We start from the raw sequence: 21,126 nt of genomic DNA, 5'->3' as shown, positions 1-21,126 counted from the left end.
ACCATTTTTCAGAATTTATGGAAATGACCATTTTTACTTTGGTTCTTCTGGACTGGGAACGTGTAAACACGTACAGGGCTGCACCTCGCCGCAAGGCAGAAGCAGCAGAAGTGGAGTTATGGGGAAAAGTGGAGTTTTACATACTGTTGGGATAAGAAACTGATTATTTTGAAAACTGTTTCTCACTGTACCATCTGGACTCTCTGAAATTACCGCATTGTTCTTTCTACACAATGAGATGTAAAAAACAACTAGAATACAAATTAATCTACAACAGCAAACTTTTCATATACATGGAAAAAACTGACATAAAGCTTGATCCATAATCCTTAATCCTGGAGAAACACTGATGTAGGCTGAATGAAAGGATGATGCCATATAGGCATTCTGTACTGAAAGGTGGTGCAGGGTCTTGAGTGAGCACGTTCTTATTACAGGCTGTTATCAGCAAATTAATTGAATAGTGAAGGATGACAGCTTGTTTTCTGTACCTCTGCAGGCTGGAAAAGGGCACTCTGCCCTCCTGAGCCACCGCTTTTCTCCATGTTTTATAGTGCTGCTGACTAGAGAGAGTTTAGGACAAAGAAGGCAAATCAGTCCACTGTTTCAGCTGGCATCCACAGGTACCAGTAAAGAAATATGCACAGTTTTTTAATTTTATGCCTCCTATAATAGGAAAATAATTATATAAAAATTATGTTTATCAGGCGTAATCTTAACAGTCACTGGTGTTTGAAATGATTCTGAGGTTACAAAATGCTTTTTGTGTAGGCAGAAGGAATACAGTTCATTGCAGGATGGTGATCTTCATTAAAAAACTGTCTTCTCTGCAATATCTGCGCTATGATGGGGCCTTCCTGTCAGTCTAGAAAGATGTGTATTGGATGGACGTTCCTGCTAAATAGTTTCAGAAGACCTAAGCTCACACAGCACGTAAGGCAGGTGCCGTATAGTTTGAATCTCTGAAACTGAGCAGAGCGTACCATGCTGAGAGGTACCTGTTGCTCACTGAGAAAAACCTGTTCTTGGTGGAAAAGAAATGAGTGCTACAGGAACAGCACCCAATGATGGCTGTTTCTGCAATTACTGTCAGTGGTTATAATCATATGCCAAGAATTTTTTGTTGAGATCTGATAGTTTGCTCTGAGCTAAATGTAAGTATGATAAAATGTGGCTTGTGTCTCAGCGAGTTTATAATTTAATTCAGGAACAAATATAGTATGTGGGAAGATGGACAAGCTAGCATAAAATGAGGGTGAAATGTGGTTGAGCAGTATCTTTTCTATACGACTAATGCTTTTTTTTTGATGTCCTCTTTGCAAATATCAGTGCTAAGAGAAATTAAATCCTTACTCAAATTCAGGGTATCTGATATGAAGAGGGAAAATATATAGATCTTCATTTATTATAAAACAAACAAACAAATAAAACCCACCTTCTTTAACATTATGGAAAAGTTTATCCAACAGTGAAGCTTACCTTGCAGCAGACACTCTATGAGTGGCTGAGCTTTGCCTACTGTGGCTCTTAAATTGCTTCTGATGGACTCTAATGGTTAGAGGCAGCATCAAGACCTTTCACAGAATTGGCATCTTGAATTTCAGTGTGTGTTGTTGTACAGGTTGCCTACCTTCTAATCATTGCCTTAACAAGATAAGCTGTATTACACAGATCTTCACCTGACTCTTATACAAAGCTTCTCATTTAACTCAGTGTTCAAATTTGTTCAGTGCTGTTTGGGATTGCATGGAGTCCTGTGACAGGACAAGAGCAGAATTTGCCAAAGGAAACCCCATACATACATTTCATAAAGTAAAATACACAGACTATACAACCAGCTGAAATAAAAGCTTTCAGAGCAATTGGAAATGTTGCCTTTAACCCCACTGGCATGAAGGAAAAGATAATGGCTTGTGTATCTATCCACAGCATTTTTTTCTTCTGGGGCACTCAAAGCGCTTTTAGTACCAGTGAATTTCTAACAGCCTCAGACATAGGAAGTGGTCTCTTATCCTGATTCAAGAACATGATCCCTCTCCAGGGAGAGGATTCAGCTTCCTTTTTGTAAGCATTAGATATTTTAATGAGGTAGAAAAAGGAACAGACACAGATCTCAAGTGGCTCTGACTAGCTTCACAGATCATGTTGCGCTAGAGGCAGAGCGCAGATGTAAGGAAATGTATTGCACTTCTGGCACAGATTTATGTGGCTCCTGTGAGTGACTGACTGAAAACAGCCTAAGACTTCAGTCTCCAGCCCACATATGTGAGACATTTGGGCTGGCAAGTTTAAGGTGAGCAGTACCTTATGTATATGAGATTCTACTCAGCCAGGACTGTTTACCTGGCTATCATAGTTGTGAAGTATGGCAACTATTATTAAATAAAGCATAACTGATCCAGATCTTGTAAGCAAGAGCCTGTGCTCTATTTGTTGTGTAAACAGAGAGAAAAAATAAAAGCAAACCATACTAGTTGAATCTACCCAGCTGTTACGTACTCAGTTTAATTATACTGTGTATCAAAATATCGACTGTAGTACAATACAAGACAAACTAACTGTTTTCTCTGAGCAAATACCTAAATACAACCTATTAAACCTGGTTTCTTGTCATCTCACATCTATAGTTCTCTATTTAAGCCCTATATTTCTTTTTTTCTTCAAAAGTTTACGCAAATACAAACAAAGGCAAGAAAGCAAGAATTAATTATCAGTTTGGTTAACTTTTAACTAGTCTTACTGTATGGAATTCTGCTGGACTGGGGATGGGTAGATACACTTCTCAGAGGAAGTTAATGAGCATCAGAGTTTGCTGAGAAGTGGCAGGCTATTAGCAGTTGAAGTACAGCTGGTGGCTCTATCTCTCATAATGCAGGAAACAAGAAAATGAGGTGATGTGAGAGGACGACTTACTTAAATATGAATTTTACAAGAAGTGTGGCATAATAATTTTCAAAAGATGGCTGATAGGTTGCTTTATATTCACCTCCCCATCACAGCGTTTCTGCCACTTGTTTCATGTAGATGCACAATATTTTTTTTCTTAATGTTTTGAAGTTCAAATTTCAGTTTTCTTTTCTAAGTGTTCAGTGAAGCTACTGCAGAAGCCTTCAAGAGCCATGTAGAATATCTGCGATTATTAGTGCAAAAACAATTTTGCACATGTAACACTCTAAATCTGTGCAGTTGTGCTGTTTCCTAACTAAAACTTCCAAAAGCTGCCTCCTCTACTGCTCCCTGAGGCACAACTTCAGGCTTTACATGAATTAGGCTATACAGAATACACAAACTGAAGCAGTCACCTGCAGCAATGCAGTCTCTGCATTTTCCTGATGTCCTATAAAAAGAAATCCCAGCTCAAATAGTACTTCCGTATGTTCAGGTTGTTTATGGGCTATTCACAAAGACAATAGCTGTACATTCTGCACAGATGAGATAGGCAGGTTGAAAAGGAATCACCACAAAACTGTTATCAGAAGAGGAACAGAAGTAAGTACCAGATGCATGCATAATGAGGTAATTGCACAGCAGTAGGAGAGATTTAATTATACCTGATCTGGCAAGCTGTTTGTTTCTTCACTGTGCAAATGCTAAGCCAAACAAAAGATTAGGGTGTTGCTTCCCATCGTGTTTTATAACAATTGTTAGCATTTAGAAGAATGTTTTTAAAAGTTAAGTGTTAAACTATCAGGAAAATGTACTTTGCAGAGTCATATTTTCAAATGTTGCTTGAAATAAAGGAAATTTTTATCTGAGCAAGAAATTACAGGACCATAAACCAGTCTGTGTAGCAGCCTAACAAAAGATACTAAACTCTTCTTTTTGTTCGTTAGCTTTTATATCCAAAAACTTCATAAATGTATGTCATAAATATATCCAAAAGCTTCATAAATGGAATGTATTTTACAAACCTTTCTTCTTTGTTTTCTATGAATGGTTTTTATGCTGAATTTGGTAAACTTTCTATTGGATGTCATCTAAATGTTAATAATGTAAAAACAATGATTTGTGACCATCCACAGTGGTGAATACAACAAATGTCCAGTAGATGGAGAGAGCGCACTATGAAAGGAAACAACCAAGGTGTGCAGGACTGAGGCTCCAACTATATAAGAGATGATCAGATGGGACAATCTGATGACTGGATTGTCTCTCAGACTCTGTTAGCACCCTGCAAGGACATATGTTTCTTTTAATCTGCCTTTCGTGCAGCCCTGACCCACCCCTGATAGTACTGTGACAGACCTCCCAGAAGAGGTGATAAACGCACTGTGGTACTGCTCATTGTTCCTTACATGTATTTTCTCTTTTTATCATTGCACCAGCTGTATGTACTGGGCTTCTCAAGGATGGCAATTAGGAAATAAATCTCTGCCTCACACAATGTGCTGTTCTCAACATCCTCGGTGAAATCTTGGACAATCAGATCCCATCCCATTCATCCTTTATTTCAACACTTGGGAAATGCTAATGCTGAGTGCACTGCCAGTAGTGTCCAGACCCACTAAACATACATATATGTAGGTGAAACATGTTTAAAGGTGTGCAAAGGAGGACAGAAATACTATGATTGATTTTTCTGTATTTTTGTTTTTAACAAAAGACCTCTGTCTACTCAAGTATCAGAGCATTAATCCCAAAAGTGACAAATACTTTAAACCTGTGCTTCTAAAGGACATCAGCCTGGGGGGGAGGTATCACATCAGAGTACTTCCAGCTGGATAAAGCCTTGTTGTAACATTATTCACACCAGTCTGCTGTGACCATGCAATGATATCTGATCATTGGATCGTTTTACGTAGGATCACGTAAAACTTGGGTACAATAATTTCTCAGCAATAGCTAGAATAGCTGAGAATCCACTAACGAGCCACCTGCTTCCCAAAGCATAGTACAGCTCATAAACAGTATCTTTTATAGTGACCTGCTACTCTTTTCAAGGGTGACAAACAAATCTGGCAAGTTCAATCACTGAGTTTCACAGAACAGGGAACCACAGCCCACAGTTGCTTTTTAATGCACTTTTCTGTGTGGATAGCCTGACTTTTTATTTCTTTTTTTAATAGACTGGAAGAAGAGGAAAAGGTGATGGTCCTGCATTGCAGGCAGTCCTTAATGCTGTATCAGCCCTCAAAAACACTGGGTGGCTACCTGAGCTAGCAGTGCCCTGAAAATTTGCTTTGTACCAGAAAATGGCTTGGGAAAGAAGGACTGTGAGAAAAGAACCCTGAGCTGCACCGGGTGAGTGTTACTTGTCACACCTGTTCTCCTGTTTACTGTTGTTAAAGGGAAACTGCTGCATGCAGAGAAGGGAAAGGGATACCTAGGGATTCCTTTTTCTTTTTTCTTTTTTCTTTTTAACTTGTAGTGAGAGAGCCTTAGCTTTAACCAGAGGCAGTCACAATTACATTCCTGTGTCTGCTTTTCAGGATTATAGTGTGTTATCTTACATTCCGATACTATATTTAGTAAGTTAGTTTGTTTCTCCTCAGATCGTTGCCGCTGTTTTTAATTATTTTGGGGTCCCCTGTTTCCCTTCCTGGAGGCGCGGATTTTGCAAAATCCCTCCGCCCCACTAGTCGCGGAACCGGGCCGGACCAGCCCTTAAACTGTTGACAAGTCCACTACCATATAATCCAAATAAATTCTACACAGTAGAAGAAAAATTAAAGCCTTAATGAGACTGTGCTGAAAGGAGAAAAAAAAAAAAAAAAAAAAAAAAGGATCAGAGTTAAGATTAGAAAGTTAGAATTGCAAAAATCTCTTTCAGTATAACTGCTTTCCTTGCAACTCTGGCACACTAATGACAGAATCATATGTATATTAGCTGATCCAGATATTGCACCAAACAACCTGAACTATAAATCTTGTAACTGTATTACACAGGGGAAGCCCTCAAGAATAGCAGCAGTTCTTTTGGTGTTGCTCATTTCCAATACGTTATCAGAGTTAATTGTAAGGTTTTGATTAATTAAGGAATCAGAGTGTAAAAACTGAGGTCTTGGAATGTGGGTGTATATCAATACGAATTAACTCACAATTCATTAAATGAGAACACAAAATAAATTATCAACTGTTTCAGGTCTGTGTAGAAGCTCCAGGTAGAGATGAGTAGTTGTGAAGGCAGTAGCTGGTAGAGGCAATTGACAAACATTGACATATCCAACCTCCAAAAACTAACTAACAAATCATTGAAGTTAACAATAATTTTCACTGAGCAGGCTTATGCCCATATATACATACGTAATACACATCTAGCTTGATATGAATGCAACACAAAGGTCTACTGCAGCAGGTGCAGCAAGTGTCTGCAAACTTATACACTAACCAGGAAGAAGTTCTCAAAATCTATAGAGAGGCACGTGCAAGGAATTTTTCAATATTTCAGTGTGTTTCTTCTTCAGAAAAATATAGCTACTGAACACAGAAACTTACAATTCCATTCTGTACGCTGAAACCCAACTGGTATTTCAAGTCTGGCCGTTTTATAAGTACAGTAGTGACAGGAGGGCAGCTGACAATGTTCAGTTTGACTTGTGTCTGATTCTTGAGACCCTGTAAAACATCCCAAAAGATAATATTTCTCAAAGAGATCTTAATTTGCTCTTTCATTAAGTTTCGTAATTGCAAGAGTGTAAAGTGGTTGATTTGGGAGACAACAGCTGGAGTTAATAGAAGTCTGTTGTTAACCTAGAGATACATGTCTCTATTTCATTAACAGTACTGTATTTCCTAAGCTGTTTGGCCCAGCAATACCCATCAAAGCCTTACCTTTAATTACCATAAAATCTTTCAAGTCAAGAAATACTAAAACTGACTACTGCCTGCTCTCTACCAGTCTCTGGCTAATTAATCTGCTGCTGGTCTTAGTTATATTTGAACAGACAGTAGATTTAGTCTCAGTACTTAAAGGTAATGCATCCTGAGATTGCATCGTGTCTGAGGAATCTTCATACATTTACTTGGTCTGTCCTACAGTCTATCAGGTTCCCATTCAGCCTCCTGTGAATTCATCTACACAGAGCTCATGAGCAGCATTGTAGATTTGAATATTCAGATTTTAATTTGGAGTCTGTGGGGAATCATGAAACTTAAAGAGAATTATGCTGGACAGGTTTTTCAGACAGGGTTTTGTTTGCTATAGTCCAGTAACAGAGGTATAGCCAAATTTTCCAGCTCTAACTTTCTGTACATTATCACCCCTGAACCTGTTTCCAAGTCTACATTTTGTTAGTGACAGTTTCCTTGTTTCTCATAGTGATACATAAAATCATATCTGCTAGACATCTACAGGGTTGCTTGTCAGAGTATCATCTCTCTGCTAGTTCACAATCTACAGCTTATAGAGGCAAGTTTGGGGTACCTTTATGATCCCTTGGCATGTTGCAAGAGGTAGGCCAACTAAACTCGTCCCATTAATAGACATAATCTGGTCTCCAATGCTTAGTTTTCCTGAACGGGCTGCAGGGCCTCCATTCATCATGTTTGCCAGGATAACAGTGGGTAGAATAGATCCCCATCCAGACTCCACAATCACTACACCAAGAATTTCTCCCTTCTGTTTTTCTAGCTGGAGCTGCAATTAGAAAGAGAATTTAGAATTAAACAAAACAAAACAAACAAACAAAAAAATAAAGCTTTTTCCTTTGATTTGTCCAGATTTGGGCACTGGCACCTCAGTTGTTCCTGACTGATGCCTAAAAATTACAAAGATAATTCCGATAATTCCATTTTCTTGCCATTGCATAGTAGCATGACTTCAAAAACGCTGTTAGAACTGTGTGTAACATAGTTATTTCTTTTCAGGGACTGTTTCCAGTTGCTTGCTCTAGGTGGTAAGGTATGTCCTTACGATAAACAAAAAAACTAACATATTGGTTAACTACCGAAGATGGTGGAACTGAATACCAAATGCATGAGTTTCAATTCCTACTTAAATGATTATTTGTCCAACTGAATGTTCCCTTGTTTGCTACAAGAGAAATATCTTGTCACGTTTATATGTACATGAATACACTTTATTGAGATCTAGTGACTGTAGTCATGTTACACAGCACATCAAATCCTAACATCTCTTATCTGGAGGTACAGATGGAAAATGCTCTCTTCCCAAGAAGACACATTCTGTACGAGACTATAATGCTAGGAAAAAAATGAGTAGAAGTAGGAAAACTGTGACTGAAGAATTAGGCAGTGGGAACTCAAATCAAAGTAAGTTTGCTTTAAGACTCAGCATGGAAACTCTGCCTTTGGAATGTGGGCCAAGTCCCCATCACAAAGCAGCAGTGTAAGATAAGAGCAGAGTTTGGGTGCAGTTACAGTTACAGTTAGCACATTCTGGTTTGGAATGCTCAGTATTACAGTGACCTACACGTGAAATGTAACATGTGAAATATTTTGTTAAGAGTTACACTTAAGTAATTCAGGGGTAAATATAGGAAATTCTTGCCTTTTCATGCATTTTAAGTGTGAAACTCCATTTCTTGTCGCAGTTTTGCTTGTGTTCTACTAGATGAGATACTAGCCTGCCCAGTATCACAGCATCCTGGACATGTGGTTATTTTCTCTGGTAAGTAAGAAATATCTTAGAGTGGGCATGAAGATAGATTGCCATCTCTCTCTGTCAATACATTGGTAAAACATAAAAACACCTTACATGGTGTACTGCAAATGGTGTAGGCACAGAGGTAATTTATGGCATTATCATCAAATTATGATCAATGAAAGCAGAAATAACCTGGATTATTTTTTTTTAATTTCACGAAAGTGACTTTAGTAGCACAGTACTGATGAAACAATGCATCTTGAGGTGCTAAATCATCCTTAAAATGCCAAAGAAGAACTACAAAGAACTACATTCCTCTGAAAAAGAGAGATCAATCTGAAATGAAGATTCCAAAACTACTTTACCTCTTTGCAGTTTTCTGAATTGGAAAAGTGTATGAGATCATCGTTGTACATCTCCTGGGTATTGATGATATCACTGTACTCTTTCTGACTGAGATCCTCAGGGTTAATTCCATTGGCTCTTAAAAACTCCTGGTAAGCCACACTGAAAGCCTGACCAATAGACTGAGCTATCAGCTGTGCCTATAATATAAAATACAAAAGAGCTGAGAGAAAGGTCTGGAACAATAAGAAACAAGAGATACTAGATTTAAGACAAAGTCAAACAATCCTGCAAAGTTGCTATGCTAGTATGTATATAATGTCACTATAAGGTCAGTTGTACTGAAAAAAATGCCTTATATCCAAAATCAAATTGCAAACTCCATATTAAAAAAACTATTTGAACTCCTTTCATGAGCATGTTGCAGTAGCAAGCAGCCGCATGCTATTTATATCCCTGTGCCAGTGAGCACTGGAGAACATGGCCTTATACCGATATGGAAGAGTTTTCAGAATACAGTCACAGACTGTGCTTCTCACCACGGTGTATTTGCAAGAGTGACGAGAACTGTTGCTAAGCTTTCATGTGACTTCATGAACATGTACACACCAATGATTTTGGCTGTAGTGTCACCTGATGCTTTCCCGCCTTGGTTTTATACAACTGAAGACAATGCTTCAATAAAAACATCTGCTCTCCCATTACTGCTATGACATCTCTCATGTTCCAAGGACACCAGTAATAGCTCTACTTGGCCACTGGACATCTACAATCACTATTCCTGTTACCACCTTTTCACTAATAGTGTGAGAGATGCTTTCAAGAGCACAGCCAGAGCCATGACTACAGCTGTCAGAAGCTAACTACCTAAAACCTCCTGTATCTTTATTAACTTTTTTTTAGCATTTATCTGGGTATTGATTTTTCTGTAGTATGTAATATAAGATGACTTCTCATTAAAGTGGGCTGTTTAGTGTGTACAGTTAATCAAACGTTACAGTTACAGATATTTAGATGTACCAGAAATACGTATGCATTAGAAAGAAATTGACAGAAATTGATTATAATGATAGTGATTGCTTTGCACATTTACCTTACTGCAACATTCACATAGATTGAGGAACTAATGAACTGTCATATAATTTACTTTCTGGTTCCACTAGGTGGCACTGGAACACAGAGAAACAGGTAGAGGTAAGTAAAAGGAACTTAAGTCTTTTTTTTCCCCCACCTCAAGCTCACAGGAGAATGCCCAGTTGGGGTTTATGTTTGTAGTTTTCAGGAACTGTAATCTGTCATTAGAGAATATGAGTAATGTTACTCCCAGTGATCTGAAGAATGGAACTCCCTAAAAATACTCATAATGAAAACTATAAAACTCTTCTGGAAATGCAGCGCAATTGCATAGACAGTAGGCCATACCAAGCACATTATGATGCACGGGGTTTTCTGGACAACAACCTCAATCTAAGTCTTTCTGCAGTCTACCTGTCAGATAAACGGTGCTTTCTTTGATGCTACATTCCTTCAGTTGTGGTGAAGTACACAAAAGCACCAATCTGCATGAGTGGAAAATGAGGGATACAATTAGCCTACAGCCAGTCGCTTCCTATTCCTTCACATTTTAAAACATCTTCTCAACTCTTGTAAGAATAATTAATCAATACCACAGTGTTTGTAGTTGTGCAGAAGTCACCAAGAGTGTTTCTGTCTCATTCCATTATTAGTTTATCACCAGTCCTTACCGACTTACTAACTCCAGCGTAATTGCTTTCTTTTCCTGCCCATTACCTTTCTCTTCACGTTCTCAAAACCAACATGCCTGGATGTCATATTCTATTATTTCTAGTAGTAGACAGTAATTACCTTTCAATTTCATCTGTATTTGCAAAGTTTTATGAATGTTTTTGAAAGCCTTCAGTACTATGCACAGCTTACAGATAATGTAATTCAGCTGCTTGAAAAGATGACTGCAGCGGAGTGGTTTCAGAGCTCAGGTGTAGATCTGAGAACAGTCTCAGTATAGAGCTCCAGCTTTTTGACAGCACCATTTCTCCTTCACAAGCTTAATTGCTTTAAAATAAAGAAAATGACTGCTTAGCTCACAAACTGTGCAGCCTGATAATTATGACTGAAGAGATATATATGTTTTTTAAATTTATATGATAGAAATTATATTTAAAGCTGTTCCTATACAACAGTGGTCAGAAATGTTTAGTTCTGCCCATAACTCATACCTGTATTTCAACTTTCCCAATTAAAAACAGATAACAAATTTTCTCTCTTCTTTTTACGATTTGGTATTTTTTTCCACACACATTGAAGTCCTCAGGTCTGCTGCTTTAGACATGAGTATCTTCTATTTAGCTACAAAACAATGTCCAGACAGACAATGGCAACAAAGCAAGGTTATCTACTCTGCCACAGGAGGTAAGGGCATAGCATGCCATTAACTTTCACAGGGCTGAAATGGGTATGTACAGAATCCTTCTGCACCAACTAGTTCTGCAGTCCTATTTTGAGAATGGTTCCAAGTACATTAATCCAATTTTCAATTGCATCAGAAATACCAAAAGAACCAAAATTCTCAAGCGGTCACTCATTTCTTTCTTAAAGCACTACTTGGTAAAAACTCAATTTACGGCTGCCATGGAATTGAATCTCAGTTTGACTGAAATTATCCTTTCTGCTGCACAGATATTCTGAAGCAATAGTTGAGAGTTCTTCCTACATGCTATTGCCTTCTGCTTAAGAACTACTAAACTCTTTTGGTTGTGAAGAAACATTTTTCTAAATAGAGAGAAAGAGACCTTCTTAGCTCCACTGCATTTATTCAAAAACTTCTATTTCATAACCTTCACTTGGGATGAAAAAAAAGAACTGAAAAAATTAACTGAATGTATGTGTTCTCAGATATCAAAGGATCAAGTTGCATCTTTCAGAAGGAGTGCATGTACCAACCAGAGGTAAGTAAGCCATCTTGTACCACAACTGCCAAGTTGGTAGATGTTCTTGGCAACTTGGCTTCAGTCTGAAAGAGAACCAGAATGGTTCCACCCCACTGCCTCCCATCTTGGATTCCTGCATATCTGGCAATCTGCTGGACTAGGGAATCTAATCCAGGAATGATTTCATATCTCATAAATTCATTTTGGCCATGGAAGGTCAGATAACTCAAGATAACTAAGTACTAAGACAGTTGGAGAAGCATTGCTGAAAGAACATAAATGATTCAATGATCATTTGGTAAGACAAAGTAGCTATTCTGGGACTGGGATAACTTTGTGGAGACAGAAAACATAAGAATAAGGACTGTTTTTCCCCAAATCAGCTCTAGCTTCAATCAGAAAAAAAAAATATTGACAACAAAAACTCATTCAAAAAATCAGATGTAATTTCATTGTCCAAGTGACACGCATTTTTTGAATAGAGTTTAATTCAGTTTACTCACATCCTCTGATTCAAAGACATGGCATATCATTTTATACTGCTTCTTTCCTTCCTGGGCACCAGGTGTTGTTTCAATACAGTCTTGAGAAGCTGATCTTGGCATGCGGCGGCGTGCCATTAAAACCACAATGTTACCAATGTCAGCAATGTATGAGATTGTGCGCAGCGCGTGATCCATCATTGTTTCCTACATAATGCAAAGAGAGAAACATTTTTCATACCTGCTGTTATTCTACAAATGCTGCATCTTCTCTCTTGAATGATCTGCTTGAGAATAACTAAAACTATAGCTGTGCTTTCTATGGGCAACCTGACAATACCTATGCAACTGATGGGCATGAACTCTGAAGACATGTTCCTGGTTCGTGACATCAGCTTTGGTGAAAGTGTTGCCTGAGCAGATGCAACATGTCAAAGTAGAAAAAAGATCTATTCTAATGTTTTCTAAATAACTTCATGCTGTTGGAAAATTACATTTCACTTTTGTGTTTGTTCTGCTAAATGAAGCAGATGCATTTCACAATGATAGAACAAGTTTCAGCAGTCATCTCCGTATGAGAAAATGTTACAATTTCCTGATTTTTTTTTTGTATTTATGTTCTTCAGTAGCAATAATGTGTAAAATAGTGTCTTTTAATTATGATTAATTTTGTTTAAGTCCTACATCAACAGTAATACATAAGATAATGTTTTCTTACATACAGCAAAGGTATACTATCTTTCTTTATAAATACTGTTCATCGCTGGCAAAAGTGCAGAGCTACTGGTGGTGGTTCTGCTGAAAAAATAGTGTTTTGTACCTGAGAATTTGCTCTATCAAATAGTGTTGTTATGCTCTTTGTATCTGTTGTAGTTTCCATAGAAATAGAGGAGGCATTACTGTTAGACTAAAATTCCTATTTATTGCTCGAAGTGGAAACACATGGAAACATAATAGTTTTACTGGTCAAACCAGCTGAGGTTGTTTGTCCTCCAGTGGACAACTAAGAACATGCACCAGGTTTTACCTGAATTGGAATGCACAAGTACTTACAATTGAATTGTTTTGTTTTGCTTTACTTACAATCTCTATTAGTTTTATGTCATATTTATTGTTTTCTTGTTATCCAAAATATATTTGGTTCTTGGCTAAGACTGAGTTTGTCTCTACTGCTTTTGGCAGCTGCTTGAATATATACGTATAGGTATTTCTAATTTGAAGAAACAGGATAAAAAAACCTACAGGTTCATTAGTTTTTGGTGGTTATTGTATTTCTGGGAGGTGGTTGTTATTTTTGTGAGTTTGTTGTCGTTGTAGTACTGCTTTCTCTAATTTTTTTTAAATTCCTGTTGTGCATTCTCATTATGTGCAGGCTACTTCCCTGTTTTCAAGGAAGAATTATTTCTTCTTTTACTCAATCTATTTTATTTCATTGCTGGTGAGACTCAGTGTATATCAGAGTATCCTACTGGGCAGCATGAGATCAGTTTTTACATAGTTCAGTCATGTAAGATGAATGAGGTACCCTCCTTGATGCGTCAGCAGTAGCAGCATTTCTCTTGATATCTGATCTTCCTTAAAAAAAACCTTATTGAGATATGAGACAATACACAATTTTCATTATTTTATGTAAGCATCAGCATAGTTTATATAAATAGCTGGGTCTTACTTTACCATTAGTAGAACAAATCTCTAAGGCCTAACAGAAGAAGAGTGTCAAGTTGACAAGTAATTAAGAATTTCAGTGTGACTTAACTTGACAGAGAAGAATGCCTGATTGTTTCTTAGAGCCACCTGTCTTATTTCAGAGAATCATTATCCATAAAATGATTTTAATGATTCTTCTCAGTCTTGAAAGAAAATGTTCTATGCTTATATCTACAGTATGAAAAGAGGTGATGGTTAAGAGATGGTTGGGGGTTCTCTCTAAGATTTGCAGGGACTCATTAGGATTTATAACACCTCTCTCAGTATGGAAAAATGTTTTATAATGGACATCTCTCAGCAGGATGTTGGGAGCTCTGCAAAGATAATTGCTGTTCAGCAGTCTGCAATGAGTATTCTGTAAGGGTGTAATCATACGTGCAGTATTCACAAGAGTGAATGGACCTGGGAAAATGAATGCATTTATCTCACCTGACAAGAAAGCCTTTGTCTTTATCAAAACACGGAAGTTACTCAGAGGTTTTGCTTTTACTTTCCCCTTGTAGGAGTGAAAGCAGTAATTCCCTCATTCTTTCCCATCTGTTTGTTATCTGATGCAGTTATATTTTGGAATAAGGTAAATATTATATAATGACTATAAGTGTGTATCAGTCTTCTTGCTTTCATTTCATGTTCCATTCCAATCTATTTTCTATTACCTTTATCTCATTTTCACTTTTTTTTTAACCTCCCCATAATCCCTCCATCTCTGCCCTGCCCACCTGCTTTATTTTTTCACTTATCCTTTGTCTAGTACCATCCACTCAATTCTTCCTATCCTTTCATTTGTACTTAAAAATGCTGTCTCTCTGTCTATTTCAAAACTCCTTTCTGTCTTCTCCTGTCCACCTTTCCTTTACTCAGAATCTCCCTTTCTTTCTATGGAACTCTCCTAGAATCCCCCGTTGCTGTCCTTGAAACTCAGAACACTTTAAGAAGGAAAGCCTAAGCATTTTTGTAACCTTTGAAGTGAAGTAGTCCTGTGGCAGTGTGAATCAATCTGTGAAGCCAGAAGATATTATGTAACCAATCATCTAGCAGGGACTCAGCATATACAATTGTCACTTGTGTATCTTTTTGTCTGCCAGCTTACCCGGTTGCTTTACTCCCAGCTTCTTTCCTGAGCAAGAAGAGGGGAAAGGCTGCTATGATATTTCTGCTGCTTTTATGCATGTAAAGCCACAGCAGTCAGGAAAGAGCTGCTCTCGTACACAGCAGGTATGTGACCAAACCTAGGAATGCTTCTGCCTTGTCTACTGAGGAGGTGGTGGTCACCTTGGGCTGAACATTTTCAGTAACTAAACGCACAGGGAACTGAAAAGTGGCACGGGAGCCATTTTAGTGCCATCAGAGCTGGTCTTATTTTGACAGGGCAACATAACCTTACTGATGCTAGTCATCATATCCAGCCCTACTGCACATTATCTTTTAACTGAGAACCTTACATTTTTAATTGGCTGCTACCTCATGTGAGCTATGCAACGCTACAGATGGATTAAAACATGGATGGCACACTACAGATATAGGTTTTATATAATTGATAAAGGCATGAAATAACAGACTGCCTCTGCCAGCTGCCACACCAGCTGAAGTAGATCTATGCTAATTACACTAGTCAAGAAACTTCACGAGCTCTGAAATATACTACCAGGCCAAAGAAGCAAAGCATGCCAACAGCAGAATCAAAAAGTTCCTTACGTTATTCTGAAAGATTCACTGTTTAAAAAGAAAAAAACACCAAGCATGTCTACACAGTTTGTAACCCCACTATTGCATTTTTCCTTCTAGTTGAATAGATCATACTGGACACCATTCCTTATGGTAAATAACATTTTAAACATTTCTAGTGTTATCTCAGGTGAATGAGGAAAGTAAGATAATAGTTACTGTGACAAAATGTTTGTGGTGCCTCAAAGGACTTCTTTTAAAATCTTTTTTTTTTTTTAATTGCTGTTCAGGTTTCAAGTACTTCAGAGTGGAGTATCTAAAGATGGAAGGGATAGGGTGAATTACATGAAGGCCAGCATTGGCTTCACAGAGAGAACTCACCTGTTTTACCTACTAACAAAATGTAGCCGTTAATTTATCAATAATTGTGTTTAGTTGTCTTTACACTTACAATTACTATCATTTTATTTTACACAAATGCAAAAAGTAGACAGACCTTGATTATATACTCTTGGATAATGCATGAGTGCAAAAAAATTGCTGACATAACAAATAGCTGTATTGGTCATTATAGATGAAGTGCAGTACTGGGACCGATTATGGTTGGCAGATTGTAAATAGTTCTGCCAAGTTAGATACCTTATTCTGTTCTGCATCTGGTGCCATACCTTGGGCATTCTAATGGCATGTTAAGGACATCTGCTTATGATAAAAGAAAAATAAGGACTTTACTGGAGATATTATAATTATAATTATTAAAAGATGTTGTGAGATGATTATACTTAATACTGAAACACATAAAGTACATGTTAATAATGGTCAATTCCTTAAGAAAAGTATCCTCACAGAGATCGCCTCTTTTTGAATACATACATGATTCCTAGAAGATGAGGCTGATCATTGCAGCAGCCTTTGGATGTTGTTTTAATATGAATGATTAATAATCAGTAATCTACCTTAGGCAAAGAAGATGGTAGCACAGATGTGATTTATGAGAAAACTGTAGGTTAAATTTTTTTAAATGGCAAGATATGAATGTCTTGGTCAAAGAAGTGAATGACTTTCTTGTTAGGCCCTAAGTGCAGGTACTGGAGCTTTTCAGGGACACAGGGTACACACGTTCTGAATGAATTTTAAATCTTTCCCTAAATTAAATTTTATTGAATTGAATCCCTAAATCTCAATCTCAATCATTTTCTCACACATCAAATAAGCAAAATCAATCACTGGCAAGTGTTACAACAATAATATTTGTAAGATCCAACAATGCTATTTCTCACAACAGCGAATTTATCCAAACTTGTTAGTTTCCCATTAATAATAACAGGAGTGCAGACTAAAAAGATGTCTCTGAAACAGTCAACATTATTCATGGAGAAGTTTAACCATAACCTACCTGTGTGTCTGCATTTAGAACTTTGATTCTCTGTGTGGAGATGAACAGGTCCACCTCAGTCAAGGCCTGGGAATCTCCTTCCGAGGTCTACAAGACAGATGCTTTGTTACAGTGGGAATTTTAATTTCCTCTTTAGAATGACAAATTCACGGATCACTTCAAGCATAATGTGATGTGAGCCAATTGCATTGTTAAACTACTACAAAGACAGCTATTCAGAGGTGTTTCTACATACATGCAAAGGACGCATTGACTGCATAGGAAGAGTGAAGCATACTCTTGTGGTTAAGAGTGAATTTTCAGAGCCCCTGGGATTGACTGCTCAGGTACTATAATTCTCTGTGTATACCCAGAATGGGACAATCAATGTGGATGTTTCTTCCCCACTGTCTTATTGATGCACATCAGTTCTTGAGGCACTGGAACTGAGAAAGTGACTTCCATCAGCTGCTTAGCCCTCGCTGTCTTCAGTGAGCTCACAAACAGAAGTTCAAGATGATGCTCAATACTGTGGTTTGGACTTTTTTGTTTTTAGATTTTTTTCCCTAGAAAATACAGAACTGAGAGCTGACCTAACATCTCTTACTGCACAGAGAGTCTTTCGGTAGGTGCACCGGAGACCTGAAATTCTAAGCACTGCTTTTTAGGGAAAGGATATACCATAAGAAAACAAAGGTCACAGAGCAAGTGGGGCTGCAGTATAATGCCATGTTTCTTTTCTTAAGTGTGAGGCCTGGCTTTTTGCCAGGGAGACAACAGAAGAGAAGGTGGCAAAGAAGCTTCTGCCTCTCAGAGGGGCATCATGCAAGAGCTTACCTAACACTCTGAGTCCCAGCAGGAACCTATTTATTCCAGGCTGTTTATCCACAGTGCACCCTTGCAATCAATATTTACCAGCACCCATCTTAGCAGCCTCAGAATAAAAAGGCCACAGACCATATTACCTTTTGCTAAATGCGGGCATCAGTCTCCAGGTTGCAACTCTATTTCTTTGATGACATGGTGCAAGGAAGAGTAATGTATTTGCTATCCTCTTCTATAGTTAAAAAGGCTTAGCTATGCCTATAATTCATTCATATTAATTCAAATTAAATTAACTTCAGCAAAATACAAAGCAGCACAGATCTACTTTGGCAGAGATTACTTGTGGTGCTTTTTATCCATGATTATTATAAAGAGATTAATTTCAGTGATATTTTTGTTAAATATAGTTAGTTAATGTATATTTTTGACTAGGTGAAATGTCTCTTGAATTGCTTCAGCTACTACTTGGTTAATGTATTTATTTGTTTTTTAAATACTGACAATATTTTAGTAAATATATGTAAGTCATAGGCATAGAAAACAGATCTAATTGCTTTGATTGGCAAAATACAAATAAGGATTACATCTTAAAAGTCTCCTGGAAAACACTGACTGTATATCTGGACTACACAAATCAGAAGTATTAAACAGAGGAGAGCAGCAGCAGACAGGCACTCTAGCAAGTGAACAATGAAGAAAATGAGTTAATTTTATTCCATCCAGTATTCTATTACTTAACAAAGAATAAATCAAAATGACAACTTTATGAGGACCCATAATGAAAGACACAATGCTCTGTGAGGAACAAATACAACAGAAATGTAAGTAAACATTAGAATTCAAGAAAAACAGTTTACACACCGCTTTTTTCTTGATTTTAGCCGCCTTTTGCATCCTCTGCAGAGTAGCATAAAAAAAGAATGCAGACAGATGTACACACAAAAAAAGAGAAAAGACAGTGTGTGAAGTCAGGGAAACCTTTTGACTATGAATCCAGACTTGAAAATTAAAAATCTGGGGCCAGTGGGAAAAGGATGTGCGAGAGAGAAAGGACTGTCTATATCTTATGCTGTTCTGGAGCATAATTGGATTTAATGGCATTATGCATGTTGTTGATTGATTACCAAAAAACAAAAATATACCAAAGAGTGTTGTCTGTTAACAGCTGCTCATAACATTTATCCTACTAAATATACAGCAGTCTAAACTGACAGTACATGCACTATTTTAAACTTAAGTTTTTCTATTGATATTTTAGTAATATTAGTCACATGTCCAAAATGTAATTGTCATATAAAACATAACTTAAGCTCCCTTCAGTGACTATCTAAAGTAGTCAGGTATACCTGGCAGGTTAGGATTGTTGTTGCTTCAGACTTCACAAAAGGCTAAACAGAAATTCAAAGGTTTGAAAATTCAAAATAATTCAATATATTGAGAGTCATTTTCAGAATCTTTAATAAAGGAATTAATGACACAATGGGAAACACAGTCAAAAAACATCCATTTGTCATTGGAATATTTCCTAATTACAATCTGCAATTTGTCTTTAATACATAAATTCTTCACACAGCTTTCAAATGATTTTGAATAGACTGTGGAGCAATTTATGTTTTGTTCCTGGGAGAAGCTGTATGTTTCTTCATAACAAGCACTGGAAAATTATGGTGTGTATTGTACTAGGTCTGTACTCACGTAAATGCACTTCAGAGTAGATTTGAAGCTGCAGATCTCATCGTGTTTAGAGATCAGCTGTCAAAGTACCAGAGAGTATTCTACAAACCATAAAAATCCCCTACCTTAACACGGCTCACTGCCTCTTGAGCCTGCATCATCCTTATGTTTTTGGAAGGGTTGCGCTCAGAGAGCAGCTGTGTAGAGCCCAGGTAATTGGCTGCAAAGATGATTCCATCAATGAGATCTTCAGGTTCACAAGGTCCTGGAACTGACATGGCAAGTTTACAGTTACTGTGTCTCAGAAGAGAATAGAGAGATGAGAAACTGAATTAAGGCTATTAAGATTTGGAAGAAAGATATACTCTGTTTCAGCATGAAATCCTACAGTTAAAATTTGAGGAAATAACAACAGTAAGTAGGTATCTTGATGCCAAATAGTAATGTGTAAGGCCTAAATTCAGGGACTGATAAAAAAATAGTTATTAGTCTGGTACTAATTGTATAAATGGAGAGCTGGAGAAACACGCTTCAGAACAAAGCAGAATGAAAGCCTCACAGTCTGAGCAATAGCACCTGCAAGGTCATACAGCCTTTTACCCTGAAAGCAGGGAAGTCACGTAAGGCAATTATGGAAATGGAACACATGGAAAGATTAGGAAAAAATTAGTGTAAAAAAAGAGGGAAATAGTGGAACTTAGTATTCCTTAATATTTAATACCTCATTCAGCAAAATGCCTTTGCATACACTTAATATTCATTATGGAGTGACTTGTAAAATGAGTAAATCTTAGAAACTTACCCACGTTGTTTCTTTCCAAAGATGAAGAATAGGGGAGAGGGACAAGAATGAAGGACAGCATTTACTTCTTACTGGGACTATGCTCATCACTCTTTTTATTCAGCTGTTAAGCTTTACATCTAGCTTTATTAGATCAACACATAAGAACAGCTATTCCAGAATCTGAAATCCCTAGTCTGCAAATATTTTCTGTTGCCTAAGAGGTTTTTTTAAAAGAAATTTTCTTTCAGCTCTGTCAGCTTGAGAAGCAGCTACCACATTTTCATGTGAGGAAAAAGCAACACTGAATGGAAATGGCAGCTTAAAAAAAAAAATCTTGTACTGTGGACTTGTGATTCCTTCATAAGCAAATGATTGTGGAAAATTAATATATTGGGAAGGAAAAACAGAAAGCATATTATACCACTGAAGAGTGGTTTGCAGATATATCTTCTGGTGAGTAATCCTACCCCTTGTTCTCCTGTTGTAATTTAGAAAAAGTGTTCCAATAGTAAATATTCTCGATTGCGAGAAGTCGCTTTCTTCCTCAGCCAGTGTTGCAGCCTCCTAAACTTCCACGCAAGCTTCACATTCCTTTGCTGGAAATATCAACCATTGCAAAACAGACCAGTCCTCGTAATTCAGTATTAAATATATATATACATACATATATAAGTAAAAACCTTTTTATTTATACCAAAAATACTCAAAATGGAGCTATTTCTTTTCCTAGAAAACACTTCAGTTTCAAGCCTCAAAGGTACGGGTATATACCACAG

At 37.3% G+C, this 21,126-nt stretch overlaps 2 protein-coding genes across 20 annotated transcripts in view; one reads left to right on the top strand and one right to left on the bottom strand.

The window, feature by feature from the left end:
• The window catches only part of MPHOSPH10 (M-phase phosphoprotein 10), a 1,076,704-nt gene that overhangs the window by 971,663 nt on the left and 83,915 nt on the right, over positions 1 to 21,126 (top strand). The window contains exons 2-6 of one of the 3 annotated variants that reach the window (XM_025154008.3): positions 11,804 to 11,856; positions 14,531 to 14,601; positions 15,113 to 15,242; positions 17,225 to 17,414; positions 20,599 to 20,803. The gene's annotated coding sequence lies outside the window, so the exon portion shown is untranslated. Of the gene's footprint in view, positions 1 to 11,803; positions 11,857 to 14,500; positions 14,602 to 15,112; positions 15,243 to 17,224; positions 17,415 to 20,598; positions 20,804 to 21,126 lie in introns of those variants that run through there. The other 2 variants (XM_046899309.1, XM_025154009.3) reach the window with 2 other exon arrangements.
• Positions 1 to 21,126, bottom strand: part of APBA2 (amyloid beta precursor protein binding family A member 2) — a 91,831-nt gene that overhangs the window by 2,727 nt on the left and 67,978 nt on the right. For 7 of the 17 annotated variants that reach the window (XM_040706882.2, XM_040706880.2, XM_040706881.2 and 4 more), the window contains 7 exons: positions 19,692 to 19,837; positions 18,754 to 18,789; positions 17,089 to 17,175; positions 12,342 to 12,527; positions 8,911 to 9,090; positions 7,364 to 7,576; positions 6,436 to 6,555 (listed from right to left, as the gene is read on the bottom strand). In XM_040706882.2, coding sequence (XP_040562816.1) covers positions 6,436 to 6,555; positions 7,364 to 7,576; positions 8,911 to 9,090; positions 12,342 to 12,527; positions 17,089 to 17,175; positions 18,754 to 18,789; positions 19,692 to 19,837 — 968 coding nt within the window. The remainder of the gene's footprint in view (positions 1 to 6,435; positions 6,556 to 7,363; positions 7,577 to 8,910; positions 9,091 to 12,341; positions 12,528 to 17,088; positions 17,176 to 18,753; positions 18,790 to 19,691; positions 19,838 to 21,126) is intronic. The other 10 variants (XM_046899297.1, XM_046899298.1, XM_040706883.2 and 7 more) reach the window with 3 other exon arrangements.

Source organism: Gallus gallus, chromosome 10 (genome assembly GCF_016699485.2).
Source record: "Gallus gallus isolate bGalGal1 chromosome 10, bGalGal1.mat.broiler.GRCg7b, whole genome shotgun sequence".
NCBI lineage: Eukaryota > Metazoa > Chordata > Aves > Galliformes > Phasianidae > Gallus > Gallus gallus.
Note: the sequence above shows the minus strand (reverse complement) of the source record. Positions and strands in the feature narration are given on the sequence as shown.